Source organism: Bremia lactucae, linkage group LG3 (assembly GCF_004359215.1).
Source record: "Bremia lactucae strain SF5 linkage group LG3, whole genome shotgun sequence".
Taxonomy (NCBI): domain Eukaryota; phylum Oomycota; class Peronosporomycetes; order Peronosporales; family Peronosporaceae; genus Bremia; species Bremia lactucae.
In genome coordinates, this window is record NC_090612.1 from 3,574,424 (window position 1) to 3,595,245 (window position 20,822).

General features: G+C 47.7%; 4 protein-coding genes across 4 annotated transcripts; 2 read left to right on the forward strand and 2 right to left on the reverse strand.

The window, feature by feature from the left end:
* Nucleotides 1-153: 153 nt before the first annotated feature.
* CCR75_007200 (uncharacterized protein) lies at nucleotides 154-2,136 on the reverse strand (the record flags this gene model as incomplete). The annotated part of the gene is made up of 1 exon (XM_067965263.1): nucleotides 154-2,136. The coding sequence occupies one exon, from the start codon at nucleotides 2,134-2,136 to the stop codon at nucleotides 154-156; it is 1,983 nt and encodes a 660-aa protein (XP_067815237.1).
* Nucleotides 2,137-2,291: 155 nt separating this feature from the next.
* CCR75_007199 (uncharacterized protein) lies at nucleotides 2,292-7,085 on the forward strand (the record flags this gene model as incomplete). Its single annotated transcript, XM_067965262.1, has 1 exon — nucleotides 2,292-7,085. One exon carries the CDS (start codon nucleotides 2,292-2,294, stop codon nucleotides 7,083-7,085), a length of 4,794 nt encoding a protein of 1,597 aa, XP_067815299.1.
* A 561-nt stretch (nucleotides 7,086-7,646) lies between these two features.
* CCR75_007198 (uncharacterized protein) lies at nucleotides 7,647-9,731 on the forward strand (the record flags this gene model as incomplete). The annotated part of the gene is made up of 3 exons (XM_067965261.1): nucleotides 7,647-7,749; nucleotides 8,143-8,165; nucleotides 8,271-9,731. 3 exons carry the CDS (start codon nucleotides 7,647-7,649, stop codon nucleotides 9,729-9,731), a joined length of 1,587 nt encoding a protein of 528 aa, XP_067815298.1.
* A 495-nt stretch (nucleotides 9,732-10,226) lies between these two features.
* On the reverse strand, nucleotides 10,227-11,638 carry CCR75_007197 (uncharacterized protein; the record flags this gene model as incomplete). The annotated part of the gene is made up of 2 exons (XM_067965260.1): nucleotides 10,227-11,495; nucleotides 11,582-11,638. The coding sequence occupies 2 exons, from the start codon at nucleotides 11,636-11,638 to the stop codon at nucleotides 10,227-10,229; spliced, it is 1,326 nt and encodes a 441-aa protein (XP_067815297.1).
* Nucleotides 11,639-20,822: the final 9,184 nt, after the last annotated feature.

The window sequence follows — 20,822 nt, forward strand, 5'->3', positions numbered from 1 at the left end:
GTGTGCCAAATGCTAAAGCGAGAGGACGCGACTTATTAATTGCTCGCAGCCACACATTACTTGAGCCCTGTCCCAGTCGCAGCTGCAGACTACAAGTGCTCTTGCAACTAAATGCATGAGCTCGAGGTTGAAGTGAAAAGAGGGGGGAGCAACTTATGAGCTCTTAGTCTTCTTAAGCGTCAGCAGCACCATTGCCGCCACGCCCGCCGTCACCACTGAGGCCGACACTAGCGCGGGCATGGTTAAGTACCATGCCGTGTGCTTGCCTGCACTAGGTATTGCATCACTCCGCTCCCCCTGTTTCTTCGCCTTGCGCGTAAAAATTCCGCCACTGCTCTTCGTCGTCGTTGTCTTGGTTGCAGTCTTTATGGTCGACGGCGATGCCTCGAGGTTGTCAAAAATGCCGCCCCACGCTTTCATCTCATCCCGCTTTTGCTTTTCAAGGAGCTTGCTCACCTTGTCGAGCAGCGTACGGCAGGATTTATCGCGAGGATTCAGCCTTACGGCCAGTAGCAGATCCTGCTTGGCGTCTGTGTACTTTTCCAACTTGACACAGGCTTGCGCTCGACGAAAGCGTGCCTTAGATGGCCAATCTTCGAACAGAAGCTGCTCAGACATGCCTAAACGTCCCATCCACGTAACAACATTGCCGTCGCGATTCTCAGCTAGCACCGTGAGTATGCCCAGGGCATTCGTGCATGCAACCTCCGCATCTGTAAACATGTTAAGCTTCAGTTTGCATGCGCCAATGTTAAGATGGCAGCGAATCATGGTCTGAATGATGGTCGCTTTTTCCTTGTGTGTCGCCTCGTCCTGATCCACGCGCTGGAGAAAGCCAAGAGAGCGCAGGTAATTATGCACAGCGTTCTGCAGCTTGCTATCGCGGAAATCGTCATTCCCGACGTCAGCGAGCTTAGCAGCTTCCTGTAATAAATCTTTTGTCGACATATCTGCCAGTTCCTTTACTGGCAACTTGATGTCTTTCCGCTGCATAAACATGTGAGCAAAGTCGGTCTCGACGACAATCACGTCATCACAAGAGCGAATCTCCTTCACGACACCAAGACCGTACGGGGTCAATACTTTCATGTGCATTCGAAAGTCGGGCTCATCAGATTCTTCCTTTACAATATCTTGCTGCAAATACGCAATCGTTTGGTTCTTTGATGCCGCGTTTGTATCTAACAGCACTACATACATTCTCGTCAGTGGTCGAAAAGATACCACAACGCCTCGACCAAATGGAGTCACAATGCGGGTCTTATCTGCAAGCGGTGCGATGCTTATGGCAGCAGGATGGTGTGCATCCATGTGGAATTTGTTGCCTGGTACGTAAAGAGCAGCTTGCGCTGTTTCGTTGCCAAACGCTGCAGGATGTTGCACGGAAGCTTTGACAAGACGTGCAGTTTTCTTATACCGCTCAATATTGTTATCATTCTCATACTTCTTCTGTCGCAATAGAGCGACTTGATTCTCGTAGCGCTCACGCGCCGAGAACTCGAATCTCACGCGTAGCTGTATCTTGCCAATAATACCACTCGTCGCTGCTAACGCTGGTGCCTTCAAGTTAAGCCACTGTTCGTGCGGCATCTGGTCTTCATAGTCGGTGCTACGGAGCTCGAGCTCTCCCAGGACGACATCAGCAATGACTTCAGCCTTGCAGCTTAATGATACCTTCACAACAAACTTCTTTGTCTTAGCCCCAACATGCACTAAATTCTCCTCCCAATCTGCTTTCGCGTTATCGACAGCTTGCACGACGCTAGTGCGCAGGTGCTTTTTGGTAGTCTTTTCAAACGCCGACAGTGGAGATACGACTGTGGAAACGTACAAATTAGGCTGTGCATTGCCACTGACTGCCTGCACCGTGGCATTCTTATCCAAAGCCAGGTTATTAACGGCCACGACTTCAATAAACATGCGCCCTGTAGCCTTGTTAGTGTTACTGTCCATGTCTACGCCATATTTATTCTGCTTAACATGAGCAGCCGATGTAGCCGCCTCTTCAGCGAGCTGCAAATCGTGCTCTAGCTGCACGGATAAAATTTCAAGCGGTGACAGCGACACTTTCTCCCACATCAGCGAGGTACCAAGCCCCCCAGAAGATGCTGGTGAATCACTGGGCGCGTCACTCATACCTTTCTCTCTTTCAGCAGATCCAATGGCGAGAATATCAATCAATTACTGGTCAGGCTCGGTCTATCATCGGAAGTTTACCGGTTACATCCAAGCAACATAACACCTGAAACTACATCTGGATGTTTGCTTGAAGCATAACACAACTCGTTTGGATGCATAAGCAGGCCGAGGTGGAAGGGCCTCGCGCCCGTGCTGCTGCGAATGAAGGCGATCGGCTGCGAGCTATCCACGTTGACCGTAAAGAATTATTTGTGCGTGCAAGCGCAGCTCAGCGTCGTCGTCGACAACAGGAAAACGAGGAGCGCCGATTGGCTAAGAGTCGGTATTCGTGGCTGTTTGGCGGCACTAGGCGACTGCACGAGGACGAAGTTGAGTCACCATCATCTTTTGCGAGCAACATTGTAGTAAGCGCGAAATACAGCGCTTGGAATTTTTGTCCGCGTGTTCTATTTGCACAGCTAAAGCGACCTTCGAACATGTACTTCCTCTTCATTGCGTTGCTTCAGTCTATCCGAGACGTAAGCAACACGAGGGGTATTCCGACAATTTTGTTGCCGCTCGCAATTGTACTAGTGTGCAGTGCGATTAAAGAGGCTCTTGAGGACCGAGAGCGTCATCGAGCAGATGGCGTAGCCAATGGCCGGCCAGTAATGACGCTAACCCCCCTGGGCAATTGGGAGCTGCGCAAATGGAAAGACTTACGGGTGGGTGATATTGTAACAGTAATGAATGATGAGACTATTCCAGCAGACTTATTTCTACTGTCGGCGGATGCTATAGAGCACAATGATAGTAAAGAGGCTTCACTACACGCGTGCGATGTAAACGTTACGAGTGATGCAGCAGAGGATACACTAAAGCAATCACAAAGTGACGAAGCCAGTTTATCATCTCATGAATCGCAAGAGCAACGTATTGTTAGCTCTAATATCGCGTACATTGAGACCAAGTCGCTGGATGGCGAAACGAATTTAAAAATTCGCACAGTTATTCCAATCGTAGCAGCTTTCTGTCGTGGATCAAACAGTACAATTGATGGCGACGGACATAATAAGCTGCGGGGTACAATGTTGTGCGAGCAACCGAACAATCGCACTACTACGTTTGAAGGCACGTTTTCAGCGATTTTGAGCTCTGCAGAAGCGCAAAGACTCGGTGTAGCTGCAGAAGATTTGAACTCTACTAGTCACTCATTGCAATTGACGACATTAATGCAGTCTCCGTCTGATCATTATCAAAATGACAAGACTGAAGAGAACCACGTGCGTGTGCATGTACCAGTAACAGCGAAGCAAATGTTACTGCGTAATTGCGTGCTCCGCAATACATACTCGATTACCGGTATGGTCGTTTTTACAGGTCACGAGACCAAAGTATTCTGTAGCAATACAGAGCCTGTTGTGAAGACTTCGTCAGTCGAGCGGCGACTTAATCGACTGATTATTGGTATTGTATTCCTACAACAGCTCGTTTGTTTTCTTGGTGCGCTGCTTGGTGTGTACTGGATGCGTGACGCATGGGCATTGTTTTGGTATCTTTTCAGTGCTACTGAACGAGAGCAACGTACTTTGGCTGGTGCGCCTGCTCTGCAAATACTTACTGATCTTGTCAAATTGCACTTGCGCTACTTCATTATCATGCAAAATTTTATTCCGATTTCCCTGAACGTGTCGCTAGAGTTTGTAAAGTATTGGCAAGCCTACTTCATTCAGCAAGATTTGGAGATGTACGACGAGCAATCCGACACACCGGCCATGGTTCGATCTTCAGCTTTAAATGAAGATCTTGGCCGTGTGCATCATATATTTACGGATAAAACTGGCACGTTGACGATGAATCTTATGCTTTTTCGATACTTTATGGTCAATGGAAAGCATTACGGTGGCCGCATACAAGAAAACGAAATGGAGGCTGAAAATTCTAGCGGCAATGTTTTCAATCAAAGCGGTAGACCACAGTATGTCGACTTTGATCCGACAGAGCTCTTTGCCGATATTCTTCTTGGAGGAGAGCAGTCCGAAACGCTTTGTCGCTTTTTACGACACTTGGCGCTGTGCCATACGCTAATTCCCACGAAATCGCTCGCAGAAATGTGCAGTACGTCATTCCCAGAATATTCGGCATCATCTCCCGACGAACAGGCGTTAGTGTCTGCAGCAGCGTATTGCAATGTCCGATTTGTACACAGGACACCTACAGCTATGATGCTCTTAGAGCCAGGCCAGACGGTACCTCGTACTTATAATTTGCTGAACGTGCTTGAGTTTGATAGCGACCGGAAGCGTATGACTGTGATCGTCGAGACTCCGGATGGAACCATTGATTTGCTCTGCAAAGGCGCTGACAATGTCATTTTTAAGCGTCTTGCTATAAATCAAGCAACAATGCCAACTGGAATGTCGTGCGAACAAGCTCTGGATCAACTCACGCTGTATGCAAAAGCTGGCATGCGGACTCTTTGTCTTGCTTATAAAACGATTAGTCGGTGTGAGTACGAGGCGTGGAATACTCGTTATACGCAGGCGCATGCTTCTATGGAGGAATTAGTAAAGCGGCGTCAGGGCTATGCGAATGCTATTGACCCATTGATGAACGAAATTGAGTCGAATCTCATACTACTTGGAGTCACTGCAGTTCAAGACAAACTGCAGGCTGGTGTGCCTGAAACGCTGCGTTTGTTGCAAGAGACTAATATTAAGCTGTGGACTCTTACTGGCGATAAGATGGAAACTGCAATTAACATTGGATATGCAAGTGCGCTGCTATCTCACAATATGAATGTGCAGCAAATTGCTGGGGATGATTACGCGTCGACAGCTAACGCCTTGAAGAAACTATCTAAGCATAGTGATGAAGGAATCAAGTCATTCTATCAATTGCCACTTTCGCCTCCTTTGACTTCTACAAATTCCAAAGTCAATAAAGAAAGCAGGGTGCGACATGCGCGTAGTAAAAGGCCTCGAATGTCCATACAAACCGGCAGTCTATTGGAAAGCGTTAAGGAAAGAATTGGCAATTTTTTTGCAAAGCCGACAAAATCAAAGCGAAAACGAAGACGCCACTATTCTAATCGCTCGTCCAGAACATCTTCACCTTTCCGGCAAAGTCCGCTATATTCTTCAGTTGCAACTGATGCAGAAATGGGGAATAAGGTTACATCTGACGAAGAATCACTAGATGTCGTCGGAATTGAGGCAGATGATGAAACTATTCCAACACATGTTTATGGGACCCTTGATAAAAATCGCAAGAGTAATGAAGGCAGCCGCCACCTTGCATTGCAGAAGTTGGCTCTCGTAATTGACGGGCAGGCCCTTGAGTACGCTTTTCGCCCTCAATTGCGAAAACTGTTTTACGAAGTCACGCGGCGTTGCGGATCGGCGGTCATTTGCTGTCGCGTGTCACCAAAGCAAAAGGCTGATATCGTTGAATTTATTCGCGAGTTTGAGCCCGATAGCATTACGTTGGCAATCGGCGATGGAGCGAATGACGTAGCGATGATTCAGACCGCTCATATTGGTGTGGGCATCTCTGGTCAGGAAGGAGCCCAGGCGGTGAATGCCTCCGACTATGCGCTTGCCCAATTTCGCTATCTGCAACGATTGCTTTTCGTGCACGGCCGTTGGGCTTACCGTCGCGTGGCTAAGCTTATGAGTTATATGCTTTACAAGAATGTGACGTACGTGCTCACTACATTTTGGTTTGGATGCTTTAGTGGTTTTTCTGGACAACCGCTACTTTTGGATGTAGCCGCCCAAAGCTTTAATGTGCTTTACACGAGTATGCCGCTAATACTCTTTGCTGTACTGGATCAAGACGTATCATCTGCGAGTGCTACAAAGTTTCCACGCCTGTACGCTCTTGGCCAGACAAATGCATTGCTTGCGCGACGCGTATTTTGGCCTTGGATCTTTAACGGCATCTGGCACTCAATTGTCATTTTCTTTATTTCTGCTTGGGCCTTTGAAGGCTTTGGATTTTGCATTCGTGATTCTCCAGTTATTGCGACCAAGGCGGGTAAGAGCGGTGGACTTGTCACTTTAGGATTTGTTGTCTTTACGAATCTTGTGTTGGTCGTGAATCTCAAGCTTTGTATCGAAACGTTTTTGCTGACGTGGCCATTTGTGCTCACAGTGACAATATCAATATTATTGTGGTTTGCTGTTGGAACTCTCATTTCGCTCCCAAACGCGGGATTCTTACAAGCTACTGGTGAAATGGAATATCTACAGAAGCTCCCGACGTTCTGGCTTGCGTGTCTCCTTGTGCTGGCGCTGAGTCTATTGCGTGATGGGTTGTGGAAAATTGTGCGTCGACTAGCGCTGCCTAAATTGTATCACATTCTCCAAGAACGTGAGCTTCTGGGTTTACCTATCACGCCATCTCGCTTACAACAGGAGCGTCGGCAATCGGTAGCAGATAAATTTTGGTTCGATAATCCCGATATTATCGACTGTCCGAGTGCAAATAAAAGCTTATCCCGCGTTGAAAATCCCGAGGAAGCTCTTTTGCGCTCCAGCCCGCTTGGCGAGCGATTAATTGCATCTCCTTACGCTAGTTCATTTAATGGCGGGGAAGTCACTTCATCGAAGCAAGCGGTGGAATTTCAAAGCCGTGAAATGAGACGAAACATTCGTGTTCGTGGATCTTTTCTCGATGGCTTCAATACAGACATCGCAGTATCCTCACAGGTCCCTTCTGGCTACCTTGCTGCCACAAATTCTGCTAACTCAGTCGTCGGAAATCGCTCCTTTAAATCGGGAGTTGGTGGAGGAGGATCTTATCATGGCTACGCATTTTCGGAAGACGAAAATGTGGACAGCGATGTAGAAGCAGCGTCCTCTAAGACCAGACAAGGTGATGTAGATCCAGGAAAGGCTGCAATTGGGGCCCATGTTGCTATTAAAAAAGTACTGAAATCGGTTCGTGGTAGAAAAAACGCTTAATTATCAAATTAATTCTGCGACTTTAGACGAAGAAATATGTTACTTTAATTCGTTTCTCAAACTTAAGCTTCCTCTCACTTCGCCGAATTACACCCGGCTTTTGCTGTCATACTGTGCGATAAAGAAAGGTTGTGCTGATGGAGCGTCAATTGATTTCGACCGCAGAGCAGTTTTTACAGCAGCAAAGCCACCAACCTGAACTTTTAAAACAATGATGCCACAGGGTTCACCTGTTGCAGGCAAATATGCACCATCAAGAAAGGTGCGGTAAAATTGTGTCACCTAGCTCTCTTAATTTCTTTAGGACGACGGAATAACGGAATCTCGGAAGAACCTCTACAAGCGCTGATTTCAATCAATCCATCTTAGGATATTTTCTCCTTTTTTTCGAAAAGTCGTTTCTGCGATATTCGCGCATCAAACAGAACACAGTCAAGGTAGTTGTCGCCAATAATCTTTATTTTACCATGGTAAAAGTGGAACACCGGAAAATATTTAAACAACTTGAAGTCGATTCAACTAAATTGCTATCCCTTATTCTCCGCTTTGGATTTGATAATCATGGATCCCCGCAACATGAAGATGCCATTGCCTGTCACCACGCATTTATATGACGAAATAGCCATTTTAAGTAAACTTGAAAATCAACTAATTAATCTCGGCGGTACGCTATGATAAATATAGAGGCTGCGCTTTTGCTTGGGTTTTATTAAGCAAACAAGCTTTTTTTCTTTTTCTAAAGTCAAATCATGACGTATTTTCAAGGTTGTGTAGGCAAGTAAAAGGGCTTCGTGCTGCTTTTGTCAGAGGTGGATTCGTGTCAATCGCCGTTCTTGTAGAGCAACGAGATGTTTATGCCCGATAGCTCACCGGTATAAAAAAGCTCAAACATGTCCCACAAAGGCTTAAAAAGATTCTACGTCCTATTGTCATGTTTGCTTACAAATTAATTGCGTAAAGTACAATAGCCATTCCACTGTTCCAATGACGATGTGCGATGTATACAAGCGTCTTTGAATTTGTGTCACGAAGCTCCTTTTCTTTCATTTCTTTTTAGGACGATGGAAAAATGGAATCTCAGTATGTTCAAGCGAAATTTCACAGAATTCCAGGATAAATTGCTCCTTCCTTTCGACAAGGTATCAGAGTGCGAGCTTTTCGGTTCGATAGTCGGTCATAATTCAGATTGACAATCCATCGTACAAGGTCACGATCCCAACAACATTAATGGCGATACATCCGTTACTTCTTCGTGTTACTTTCGCCCTCCTTGTGTCCATCGCTCTTAGTGCATTGATACCTCCTACTGCACTTGCAGCAGACAATTCGAATAGCGTACACAACGAGCCGAGTTTGTCCAATATTGACACGTACGATGTCATTGCTATCGCGCTTGTTTTCGCTGGTCTGACTGTGTCATCTGCTGGTGGTATGGGAGGTGGCGTCTTTATTGTCCCTGCCTTGGTGCTGATCATTGGCTTTGATTTGAAGCGCGCGACACCCATTTCGAACGTCGCGATTCGTGGTGGTGCGGCGGCAAACGCGTGGTTTAATCTTCGTAAACGCCATCCATTTGCAGACCGACCATTAATTGATTCGGAAATAGCGCTAGGAATGATTCCTGTTGTAATTGGTGGCACGGTCTTGGGCGCTTTGATTAACAAACTTGTTCCAGAATACGTTTTGTCGCTGCTATTTGTAGTTGTGCTTGCGACTGGTGCGTCACGTACGATGAAAAAAGGTATACATTTGCACAAGAAAGAAGTTGCATCGAAAGAAGCAGTACAGAAAACGGCAAGCGAAGCACTCGTCAGCATTCCAGTCAGTCCTGGCGCGTACGTTCAAATCACCACCCCACGAGCCGTTGATGCCGAGAAGCGATTGAGCTTATCCGTGACAAATAGCGACGCTTTTGTTGGTAATTCTACGGCAGGTGACGAAATCGAGTTATCGTGGCGACTAGTTGAAATTCTGAAACGAGAAAAATCCTTTGCCTGGGGTTCTCATAGTGTGATCCTGATCTGTTACCTTGGTGTCGTAGCTGCCAGTATCGCAGAAACAATGGTTAACTGTGGTGGTGTCGCTTACTGGGGGCTCGTGCTCGCGCAGATCCCGTGGATTGCTATGTTTGTCATTTTATCGTCTCGTTACTTGCACAAAGTGTATCTTTTAAAGAAGGCGGTCAAGTATCCGTACTTGGACGGTGACATTCAATGGACAAAGAAGATGGTGATATTCTTCCCATTGGGTTGTGCCGCAGCTGGCATCGTTGCAGGGCTATTTGGTGTTGGGGGAGCTATTGTTGCAAGCCCCATTTTATTAGAGCTAGGGTCCGTGCCAGAGGTCGCGTCTTCAACGACGGCGCTGATGATTCTATATTCGTCAGCTGCCGCGACAGTAGAATTTGCTGTATTCAAGATGATTACATGGGACTGGGCATTACTCCTCTGTGGTGTGGCATTTGTAGTTACATCCTTATCGCAGATTGTGATCCTGGGCTTCGTTCGCCGGACAGGTCGCCAGTCCATTATTGTCCTCTGTTTCGCTTCGGCTGTGGTTCTTGGATGTATCACGATGACGTACCAGGCTATCAAGACGACGATCGAAGATGCTGGCGACCCCGTCTTTATTGATATTTGCAGCTAGAAAAGAAGATGTAAGACGCATTGCACTGAGCTTTAAAGTAATCTAGTGCCGCGGTGATGTATAATTATAGGCCCTCTCGCAGCTGACTGCGTTGCCCTGACATGCTCGCTCATAAGTTTCTGTATGCGTCTTATTATGCAGTCGTTAACTAAAATAAGCACTCGGCCCGCCCCTATGAAAAAGCTATGTCCAACGTGTGTAAATACGAAAGTATTTCCGGCAGCTGGTGTATCCAGTTTTGTACCCGCTTTTTAAACAATCATCGTCCTTATTCAAATCATTTGTCGGCACTGCCAACTTCAAGTCCTACTCGAACGTTCGTAAGCATCACGTAGCTTTCTGAAATTAAATTAAAGATATGTTCTTTTTGTTATTGGGTACAAATTGCTTACGCCAAAAGCTTCCAGTCGCATCCTGTGTAGTTAATTGGTTGCAATAATAATAAGCTTGAATGATTAAAGCTATGCAGGATTTATTAAAAAAAGTTCCGTATCTCTACTCGAAAAAGAGAACAACCACCGTCGTATCATCGTGGCGGCGACGGCGGCTGCTTCCGGGAGGCAGACTCAAGAGGTCCTGATACGTCATTCCGTATCGTTTCGCTGCTTTCTGAAGCACGCGCTCAACTAACGCACGGCCTGCAAGGTCATGATTGCCGCGCGAAATTGCTTCACTGACTACTTCGATAGCTTCTTCATTGCTGAGGTAATCCCACAAACCATCGGATCCAATGATAATAAACTTATCTCCCTCTTCAAGCGTATGCGACTTGACTTCTGGCATTGCCGTGATATAAGGCGGTGTGTAAGGCGCTGAAAAGTGGCGGCCAGCCGAGCGATCGCCATCTTTGTAAGGAGGGCCATTAAACTCGGGGTGTTTTAGCGCAAAGTCACCCAAAGCGCGTGTGGGCTGCAACGCGCCCTTGACGTAGCACGAGTCCGGGTGGCGGCACGTGAACACATTTGCTTCGCCTGGATGCTCTTTCACGAGTTTGTCTTGCTCAAACTTGACCATAGCGTTTTGATCGCTGCTAAGTGGCTCTGCCACTAATACTTGGGATTCCTTGTCTAGTTTGCCCAACACAGCACGAATATCACCAGCATTGGCAACGTGCACTGTGCCTCCGTGCACGAACACCAGACATACGCACGATCCGCAGCGCGCAACCGCTCCAAACCCCAATTTAAACGCTGACGCCACCTCGGACATGAGATCACGATCTGTGCGCCCGAATGCCCGTTGAATCGCAGCGGCTACGCGGTCATTAGACTCCGTGTCCTCGTCGTCTTGTACCGGCTCGTGCGTCCCTGACTTATACAAGTACGCCAGCTCATTCTGCACGTTGCCAATTAGCGTCTTGCGCGCATACTCCGACACCTGCCAACCCCCTGAAATATGTAAAGTAAGCTCTTGAAAGTGAGCGTTTTCTAGTACATTGTTGCACTCACCGTGGCCATCCAGCACGGCCACAAACACATCGCCTGATTCCGTTGTCTCCACTGCGTACTTGTCTTCAATAGGAAAGTTTGCTTTATAGGACGCACTGCTAAGCCGTGTAGCGCGTGACTTTTTGATCGATACGAATTCCTCGCGCTCGAGTGGTACAGAGAACGCCCCTTCCACCTCGGAGGGTGTGTAGCGTGCGTCACACTGGCCTTCCATATGCGCAGAGCACTCTTTCGTGAGTTCATCCTGAGAGAACGCCAGCATTGACAGTCCCAGACCGCTCAGTATCAATGCCTGACGCACTGCCACGACAGGGACCTAACTCAAAGTATGACAACGTTTAGCTTAATGTCTGTGAAAGTAAGTGAAAAACGCAGACATTAGGAAGATTAACTAGCGCACACCTTGCGGCACTGCCCACGTGCCCAGCGGGCCAAGATTTGCGTTGCAAGGATTCGCATGCTTGACGTCGGATACTAAGGACCCCAAATGGCTTCCGTCATGATCATATCATTGGATGAAAATGTTTTCTTTGAAAGCGAGAACAGCGTCACGTTATTTCATTATTTACTCAAACAATCAATTGCGTCACTATCCATCTCTCTAACCTCGCGGAGCTAGGTAACCTCGTTGTGTTGGCAATGTTTTGCTTCTTAAGGAAGAGGATGATAAGATTATGAATTAACATGACTTATTTGCCTGCTAGAGCTGCTCTTCCTTCTAACTCTTCTGCTCCAACCACTACAAATTTGGTTGGTTGCAAGCACTAACTACTTCATCTTGTACTATGCAAACGGGAAATAACAACTGGCGCTAATCGCATCTTCAACTCCTGTCACCTTGAACTTCCAACACTCCTCCTCGAGTGCGCCTTTCGTTTGTTTCCTTACCTTCCTTCTCTTCCTTCAACGTCCTTGACTTCCCTTGAAAGTCCTCATACTTTTTAGTCCGTCTACTCGATGCGCATCAGATCACGAAGCCTTGTAAGTTTCGCCGCATCGTGGGCCTTCGTCATCAGGTCCGCAAGCATCACTTCAGACCTCAAATAGTGCGCAGCGATCACACCGCGGCGCGAGAAATCGCATAAAAACTTGAACCGTGCGTCGATGTGTTTGGCCTTCATCGACGATGCTTCACCGGAAATCTGACTTATAGCCGCTTGATTGTCCACGTAGAGCTTCATTGGCAGTGCTGGTGACATGCCGATCTCGCTAAGCAGCTCTCGTAGCCCGAGCAGGTCACGCGCCATCTCCGAGGCAGCGACAAATTCAGCTTCCATCGTCGAAAGGGAAACTCCACCTTGTTTTCGAGCTCCCCAACTCACCGCCATACCGTTTAGCAACACGCCACCTGTCATCGACTTCCTTTCGCCCTTGTCTCCAGCAAAATCAGCGTCGCTAAATGCTTCCAGCTCCAAACCCTGATATTGTTCCTGACCTGGCGACATCGTTATCTTCAAGCTTGCGGTACCCTTCAGGTACCGAGCAATCCTTTTAGCGAGCTTCCAGTCAATCACTCGCGGTGCATGAGTCTGTCTTGTAGCCTTGTGCACAGCGAACGCGATGTCCGGCCGTGTGCAACGCGCAATCCACAGCAAACTCCCGACAAGCGACTGAAAACTGCGGACCGTTGGGCCAGTGCCTGCACTTGTAGATCCAAGCAGCTCCACGTCGTCCGGTGGTATGTCGTAACAGTCGTTGCCAATAGGCGCGCGCGTCGGATTTGCTTCTGCCAGCCCATTGGTCCGAAGTAGATCAGCGATCGCCCCCTCTTGGTCCAGTGTATATTTGCCTGTATCATCCAAATTAACCCGCATACCCAAAAATCTACTTACGCGTCCCAGATCCTTGATCGATAGTGACGACAGACTTTCGAAAAGTCGCTCGACTGCTTCCACACTTGTTCCTGTCGCCAAAAGGTCGTCCACATAAACGCCCACAACCACGAGATCTTCGTCTTCCTTTTTCCAATAGAAACACATATCGCTTTCACAGCGCATAAAACCTGCCTCGACGAGGCGCTTGTGCAGCAGCTGACTCCATAGTCGACCGGCCTGCTTAAGCCCATATAGGCTCTTCCGTAGTTCTAGTACTAGATCCTTTTCACTTTCCGCGTCTTGTTCACGCATGGTCTTTGCAGATATCGTCATTCCTTGTGGCACATGTAGATATATCTGTAGATGCTCCTCCTTGTCCGTCTTGACATATGCATTGGGGGTGTCGCCGTGCTTTGCAGGCACCCCTCATATGGCCGCAAGAGCTAATATGACCTTCACTGTTGATAGGTCCATCACGGCGGCGAACGTGAGACTGTAGTCGACTCCTAGGACCTGTTCATTGCCGCAAGCAACGAGGCGCGCCTTCAGTCGCTCGACCTTGCCTTGTGCGTCTGTCTTGGTCTTGAATACCCACTTGGTATGCAAGGCGTTTAAGCCAGGCGCGCGCTTGACTACTTGCCAGACTTTATTATTCTGAAGTGCTTCGACTTCTTCTTCCATAGCCTTGACCCATCCATCGCGATTCGCACTTCGCATAGCTTCACTGTAATTGGTCGGATCTTTGTCAAAAATAGCATTTACGACTCCGCCGCTTGACTTCGACTCCTCCTGGAGTGCTACCGCCTGCGCGCGCTTCGATGCGCCGCGCGTTCCATAAGCGGACCGCGTCCACTTCTTCGTGCTTTTCTTTCGTGTACCCACATTGGCAGCACTCGTGTTGCTTACTTTCGCTTGTCTTGGGGCGGGTGTCGTCACATCCTTATCCTGCTCCACCGTCGCTTGCTGCAGCTGCGCGTTCTGTGCTTCAGACAGAGTGTCGATGTTCTTGACGTGCTGAGTCTTCTCCTTGCGTAGATAAACCTTGTAGCCCTTGGTTTCTTCACTTATCCCCACTATCGTGGCAAGTTGTGCGCGCTGCTGTAGTGAATTTTTGCTTGGGTCGCGATACACGCTACACGTGGAGCCGAAAACAACGATCTTGCGCAGATCCGGCACCTTTCCCGTCAACACCTCAAGTGGAGACGCTCTCTTAGCGTTTGCGCGCGTAGAGCTGCGATTCAGTATATACGAGGCGTACTGAACCGCATATCCCCAAAAGTGAAATGGTAGACCGCACGCAAACATCATGCTTCGTGCCAAATTAAGCACCGTCCTGTGCATCCGTTCCGCCTTGCCATTAGAAGCTTGGTTTCAGCTTCCGACACTTGCCTTGTCACCCCGGTCCATTTACAAAAGAGGTCTATGTTGGCGTATTCTCCACCACCGTCTGTCCTTAGCACGTGGATTCGGCAGTTGAAACGCTTTTCAAAAAAAAACGAGGAAAGCCTCAAACTGTTTAGCCGCCACGTCCTTTGTTCTTGCGAGAAATATCCGGCAGTAATTCGACTTGTGATCGACGAAATTAACCAAATAACGGTTTCCGAGCCTATCCCGTGGCGTCATTGGACCTTTCAAATCCGAACAGATGACTCCACCGACTCTGTCAATGGGCGCGTTGAAACCACTGTCCGTCTGGTTTTGGGAGTTTCGCGTCTGTTTACCCTCCATGCACGAAACGCACGCCATGCGCTTGCTGCTCGTCAGCCTTATCCCTGAGGCTGGGTCTTGAGCCATGCGCTCGATGGTGTCGAATGCCAGATGCCCGAAACGCTGATGGAAATGTAAAAGCGTCCCTTCTTGCACATCGCTCGTAACATCTGCGCTCGCACTTGATTCGAGCACGGCCATGATAGTATCACTTGTGTCCTGTCGCCCCTTCTTCGCTGATATATTAACGTATAAAACGTTTCTTCCCATCTCAACGTCAAACGCGACAGCGCCGTCGCTGCACCGTTCAAGCGCACGCCCCTTCAAATCGTAGACAAGAGCAAAGCCTTTTCTTTCCAGCTTGCCATACAAAACGATGTTCTTTGACAATCTCCGCGCCAGGTAAACATCTGTAAGCACCACTGTGCTCTCCATACCACGAGCCACGATCTTAAGGCGCACGCTCCCAACTCTCGTCAGTTTCAACGTCTTTCCATCAGCCATCGCGATCTCTTCGCTGCATGTGGCAGAATCGAATAGCAACTTCTCGTCATTCACGAGATATCGACTGGCGCCGCTGTCGAGAATCCAGTCACTATCATCGTAGTCATCCGACTCGCACACCGCAAGTACCATCTCACGCTTGCTCTTTTTGCCACGCTTTAGTTTCTTCGCTCCTTCATTCTTGTTCTTTTCGCTCAGTGCGAGCACCATGCCTCCACCTACCTTGTCCTCTTTCGGCCTTCCACTTCGTATTTTGCCCTTAAAGCGACAGTCAGCTTGCACGTGACCGACGTTGCCGCATGCATAGCAGGTGCGCGTGTCCTTACGCTTTGGTTCAACATGAGCAGCGACGACTTCACGTCCAATTGCTCCGCTTCCAAGCTCGATTGACTAGGCAAAATGAGCCAGCTCTTCTGCATGTCGAAGATAGTCGACACGCGTCGGGTCGTACTTGGCCCGCATTACGTTCATAAGCTCGGGCGACGCGTGGTGCACGATGTTATCTACGACGAGTGAGTCCGCACCACCACGTGCGTCGCTTACAGCAACCATGTATAGGTAGTGCTCTGCCCATGTGCGCTTAGAATCTTTCTTTTGCAGGAACAGTTTCATCGCCTGGCTAGCCGTAATAGACGTCTTGAATGTTGCAAGTAGCTGGCACATAACATAGTCCAGCGTCGGATGCTGGTACCACCACGTGTCTACCTGTTTGTGGTAGTAACGCTCAGCCGTTCCAATGAGGTAGTGACCAAGCAGGTCAACCTTAACGTCCTCACTCCAGGTGAAACCGCACGAGGACTCAGCCAGGTTGACAGCGCGCAAAAACGTGCGCCCCCAGTCGAGGAACCCAGAGCCTAGTCCCTTATAGAGTTCAGTCCCGTCAAATTTCCGAATCGACAGCTTGCGCTGACTCGCATTCGGTGTCGTATAGAATGCTGCTGCATTAGGAGCTTGCCCCGATGGTGCTGGTCCATCTGCTGGACGCGGTACCGCGCCGGGAGTCGGAGCATGCGCCCGTGCCGGCGCGAAAGACGCAAACATGGACTCTTCAATCTCGGGCTCACGTGCGCGCGGTGGCCGTGCGACCGGTTTACGCTCAGGCGAGTCCGTAAGCGCGTCGATGGTCATCGGTCTTGCCCGCGCGTTAGCACCAAACGCTGATGAAAACATCCCGCTCTCTACAGCACCCATCATTCTCTCTTGATCTTCACGATCGCGCTGGGAAGACTCCATCTTCTCCATGCGGTTGGTCAGAGCGACGAGGGTCGCGAGAATCTTGTCATCTGTTGTCGAGCTCCTTTCGCGAGCTGGCGAGTCTTCAACGGTTGCGGCAGCACGTGCGGACGAGGCAACGCGCGCCGGCGAAGCACCGCGGGCCGGCAAGGCCCTTGCGTGACCTGCTGGTGTCGGTGTAGGCTTCGTGTCCGTTGTCGTAGCTGTTGGGCTCATAACCTGTTGGCAATGTTTTGCTTCTTAAGGAAGAGGATGATAAGATTATGAATTAACATGACTTATTTGCCTGCTAGAGCTGCTCTTCCTACTATCTCTCTCTGCTCCAACCACTACAAATTTGGTTGGTTGCAAGCACTAACTACTTCATCTTACTATGCACACGGGAAATAACAACTGGCGCTAATCGCATCTTCAACTCCTGTCACCTTGAACTTCCAACACGTTGATCTCTGGAGCCTCGCAGGGATCTTCTTCATTATCACCGCTTTCGTAAACCCATTCGTAGCGGTCGCCGTGTACGGCTGTTAAAACGTTGTAGCTTATGAACGAAGTAGTAATATGGGAAACTACTTGTGCATCACTAATTGGCCTGTCTGTAACGGGGTGTATCGTTACATAAAATTAACACTTAAAGGTTGTTAATTAATATATTATCTAAAGGTAGATAATATGTGGAGGATATTACTTTATATAGTACTATTCAGAGTTCTTATCCATAAAAAGGTATAGACCATTATACATATTTATTCCGCAGACTAATCAGCTGTAGGAGTAATCAAAGAGAGGGTTACAGATAAGATAGAGATAACAATTCATTTACATGTTTAGTTTTAGATTATAATTAAGTTAGCATTTACAAAGATAGAACAAGAGACACTTAATCATATTTAATACAGTTTTCATTTTACCCTCTTAAGCTAATTACCTTAAGAGAAGTTTTTCTCTGCATGTACAGTGTACGTCAATTAACGTAGGGCACCACTCGCAACTGAAGCAGTGCGAAGTGGACTTGTACTGAAACAGCACAAGTCATAGTGCCCCGTTACACTTGGGCACTAGTTGCCACTTGGTTTTACGAGCCCCTGAATCCCTTGTACTATAATTCCTTAAAGTTTTATAGTGCAATAAGACATTATTTATATTGATTGGCCCAGCCAATCGTCATAAGACTTGATTGAGTGGTGCGCAGATAGGCGCCATGTCCCGGAGTTCTTCTATTCATTAGTTCAATAGAATTAAGTGACTCTCTGAGTCTGAAAGTCTTCCTCGGACTTTGAAAGTGAGGTAGCTCCGCTACATCTTTTTAGTTGACGGCACGGACAGACGGGACGTGTACACTTAGTAGGGCTAGCATCCGCTCGTGTTCATGGGGACCACAATAGTATGCGATTGGCCAGTTCGTCTAAAGAGCGCGTGCGATTGAAAAAATACAGTATATCAAGAATACAAGGTTTTACAGAACTTTTACTATCAGGCCCTCATCTACGCTATTCATTGGATTAGTAAATTTTAATCATCTGGCGAGCGAAGATAAAACTGAATTTTATTTCTAGAAATTTTTAAATTCCTTTCCAGGATGAGTAACCTCAACTTTTTGCTAATATTTTAGATTCAATCGATAAAATCCTTGGTCCACTTTGCGAATGTGAGTGGACGCACTGATCCGACGATTGGTGCCGGAAGTCGCTATTAAATTTTCAATACGCGGAAGAAATAGGCACAAAGAAAAGTGTGCGATGCAAGGCGAGATAAAGTCATTGAGCCAGCTCGTTTTGTTGCTGAAGCATTTTCGGCTGACTGTGGACGTCATTTTGAAGGAGTTTTTAATACAGTGAAAGAACCGACGCGATAAGACTGCGAGGTAGAATTCTAGTGGTAGTTTGTCGTTGCTTTTGCAATCATGTGGAGAATTAGTATGCTTGTTAGCAGTACTGTCAGGAACGAGGATAAATTACGACTGATTCAGAATTCAGTTTTACTAACCGATACTTTTGGTATATTCCTAAGGTATCGCCTATCCTAAATCTAATTATTACTAAGTATCATCTCCTCTAATTGCGCAAACCTTTTTTGCTTCTTTTTATTATGGCGTATATGTAAAATTGAATTAAAGAAAATGAATAATTCAAAAGATAAATCGAAATAAGTGGTCAAGGAATCATTGAGTTGACTGGTCCTTACATTTTCCCCGATTTAATCTCTCGTTGACACTGATTGAAATCGGCGACGAGATCCTTCCAGTGGGAGACATAGCGAATATTTGTCTCTTTTTTCCAGCTAGATATTTTCGACTCCTTTCTTCATCTTCTATTTGGTGGTATTAGTGACGTCGAAACAAGTGACTTGAATTGCCACTTCAGACGTAACGCGTAGCAGCAACCCCAATTTCACCACATTGCATGTGGCGCCAGAATCGAGCATTATATTAACAGCGCGATCGTCAAGATGACCTTTTTGACAATCAAATCTGTTCCCGTGAAGGAAGCAAAGTCAGCTTCACTTACTGTGGTGATAGCTTCATTTCACACAGTCGCGATAATTTCTGCTTCGACTGGCTGCTCACTCTCGAAATAGTTGACATTTGCACGATCGCGGCGATATCCGTTGCCGCGACATTTTTGCTGGTTCCTAGACTTAAACACTGCTGAATCGTGTGCCCCAGTTTTTTGCAGTATGCACACTTTGATGTATTTGGACGTCGGTTATAAACGCGAGAAGACATATGAAATGGCCGAGCGTTGTCGACTTTCATCGGCTCTGGATCATTGTTTAGTTCTCTGGTCACATATTTGGTGGACCAAGACTATAGCCATTCACAAAGCATCCCACTGGGGATGCTCACTGCTGTGTACGGGATGTCCCGCTCACGCATAAGGATTTGATAGAACCCATCCATCAGATCCATAGAAGAAAAGATAGTACTCTTAGACATACCGTCTATGATTACGTCTTTTCTCGGTATCGGCGTTTGAGCCGGTATCGTTGCAGCATTCAGTTTATTGAATGCGTGCACTATCCGCCACCCTCCTGTGGCCTTTCGCACACAGAAGGTCGGAGAGCTATGTGGGGAAGTTGATTCCCTCACATGGCCCGCTTTTACCCGATCGGCAAAGAATTTGTCGATCGCAAGTACTTGTTCACGAGGCAGTGGCCACTGCTTCATGACACAGTACTTCGAGCCCGGTTTGAGCTCGATCTCATGTCGAGTGCCTTTATCCTTAGGTAACTCGCATGGAACTGCTTCAGGGAATACATCCCTGAATTCTATTAAATCCTCGTAGAGAGGATTTCCCTTGAGTGACTCCCAAGATTGAGTACTGTATCTTTCAATCCGAGTCTTCACATCGAGGACACTTTCGTCCATCGCTGAGCTGCTGAGAGCCCATTTGTGGTATATACCGATCACGCGTCATTACGCACTGCGACTAAGTCGCCCCATCTCTCACAGAGAATGGCCCGATGGCTATCCTTTTTTGCGGAATACAACTTCGAGGTAGTATAAACCCGGCAAGCAAAATGCTTTGGCCGATGCGTTATCACGCAGGCCGAATTATGAGCTTTCTCATTCAACGCTTATCTCGTCACATATTCCTGAATTATTCCGTTCGGCTTACGCCAAGGATGAACAGTGTGCAGCTTTGCTACGAGCCTTAAAGAACTCGGATTCGGGTATTCAATTAACGGCACGTTTGCGTGCATGCTTACATCGATTTTCTATCGATAACAACCTGTTGCGTTATTGCACTGACATCGCGGACCCTCCGCGCGTCGTTGTGGTTTTGAAGTACCGAATCCACTATGAGGCACACAATACTGTCCTTGGTGGCCATCTCGGTAGAGAAAAGACGTACGGCTCTATCAACCAGAGTTAATGGGTGGCCCAAACTTTATAAATGGGTCAGCCCATCTGTTCGCACATGCGAAACTTGCCAACGGGTCAAACCCTCGGCGCATGCTGCTGCGCCACTGGCAAGTCTTCCCGTCCCCATAGGTTGGTGGGAGTCCATTAGAATAGATTTTGTTTTCAGGCTACCGAAAGATTCAGCCGGTAACTCCGGCAGAGTGGTTTTTGTTGACCGTTTGAGCAAAATGGCTCACTTAGCGGCCGTGCCGGATTCCATTGATGGAGAGCGTACAGCTAAGCTGTTTATCGATCGCGTGTTTCGACAACATGGTTTGCCAGTGGCAATTGTCTCTGTTCGAGATCCCCGTTTCACGGGTACATTCTGGAAAGCGATTTTCCGAGTGCTTGGCACCAGATTAGATAAGTCCACCGCGGGCCATCCGCAGACCGATGGTCAAACTGAACGTGTAAATCGCGTCATTGAAGACGCAGTGTGTGTGCTCAGACACCAAAGCGCTGGAGCTCAATTCTTTCAGTAGTG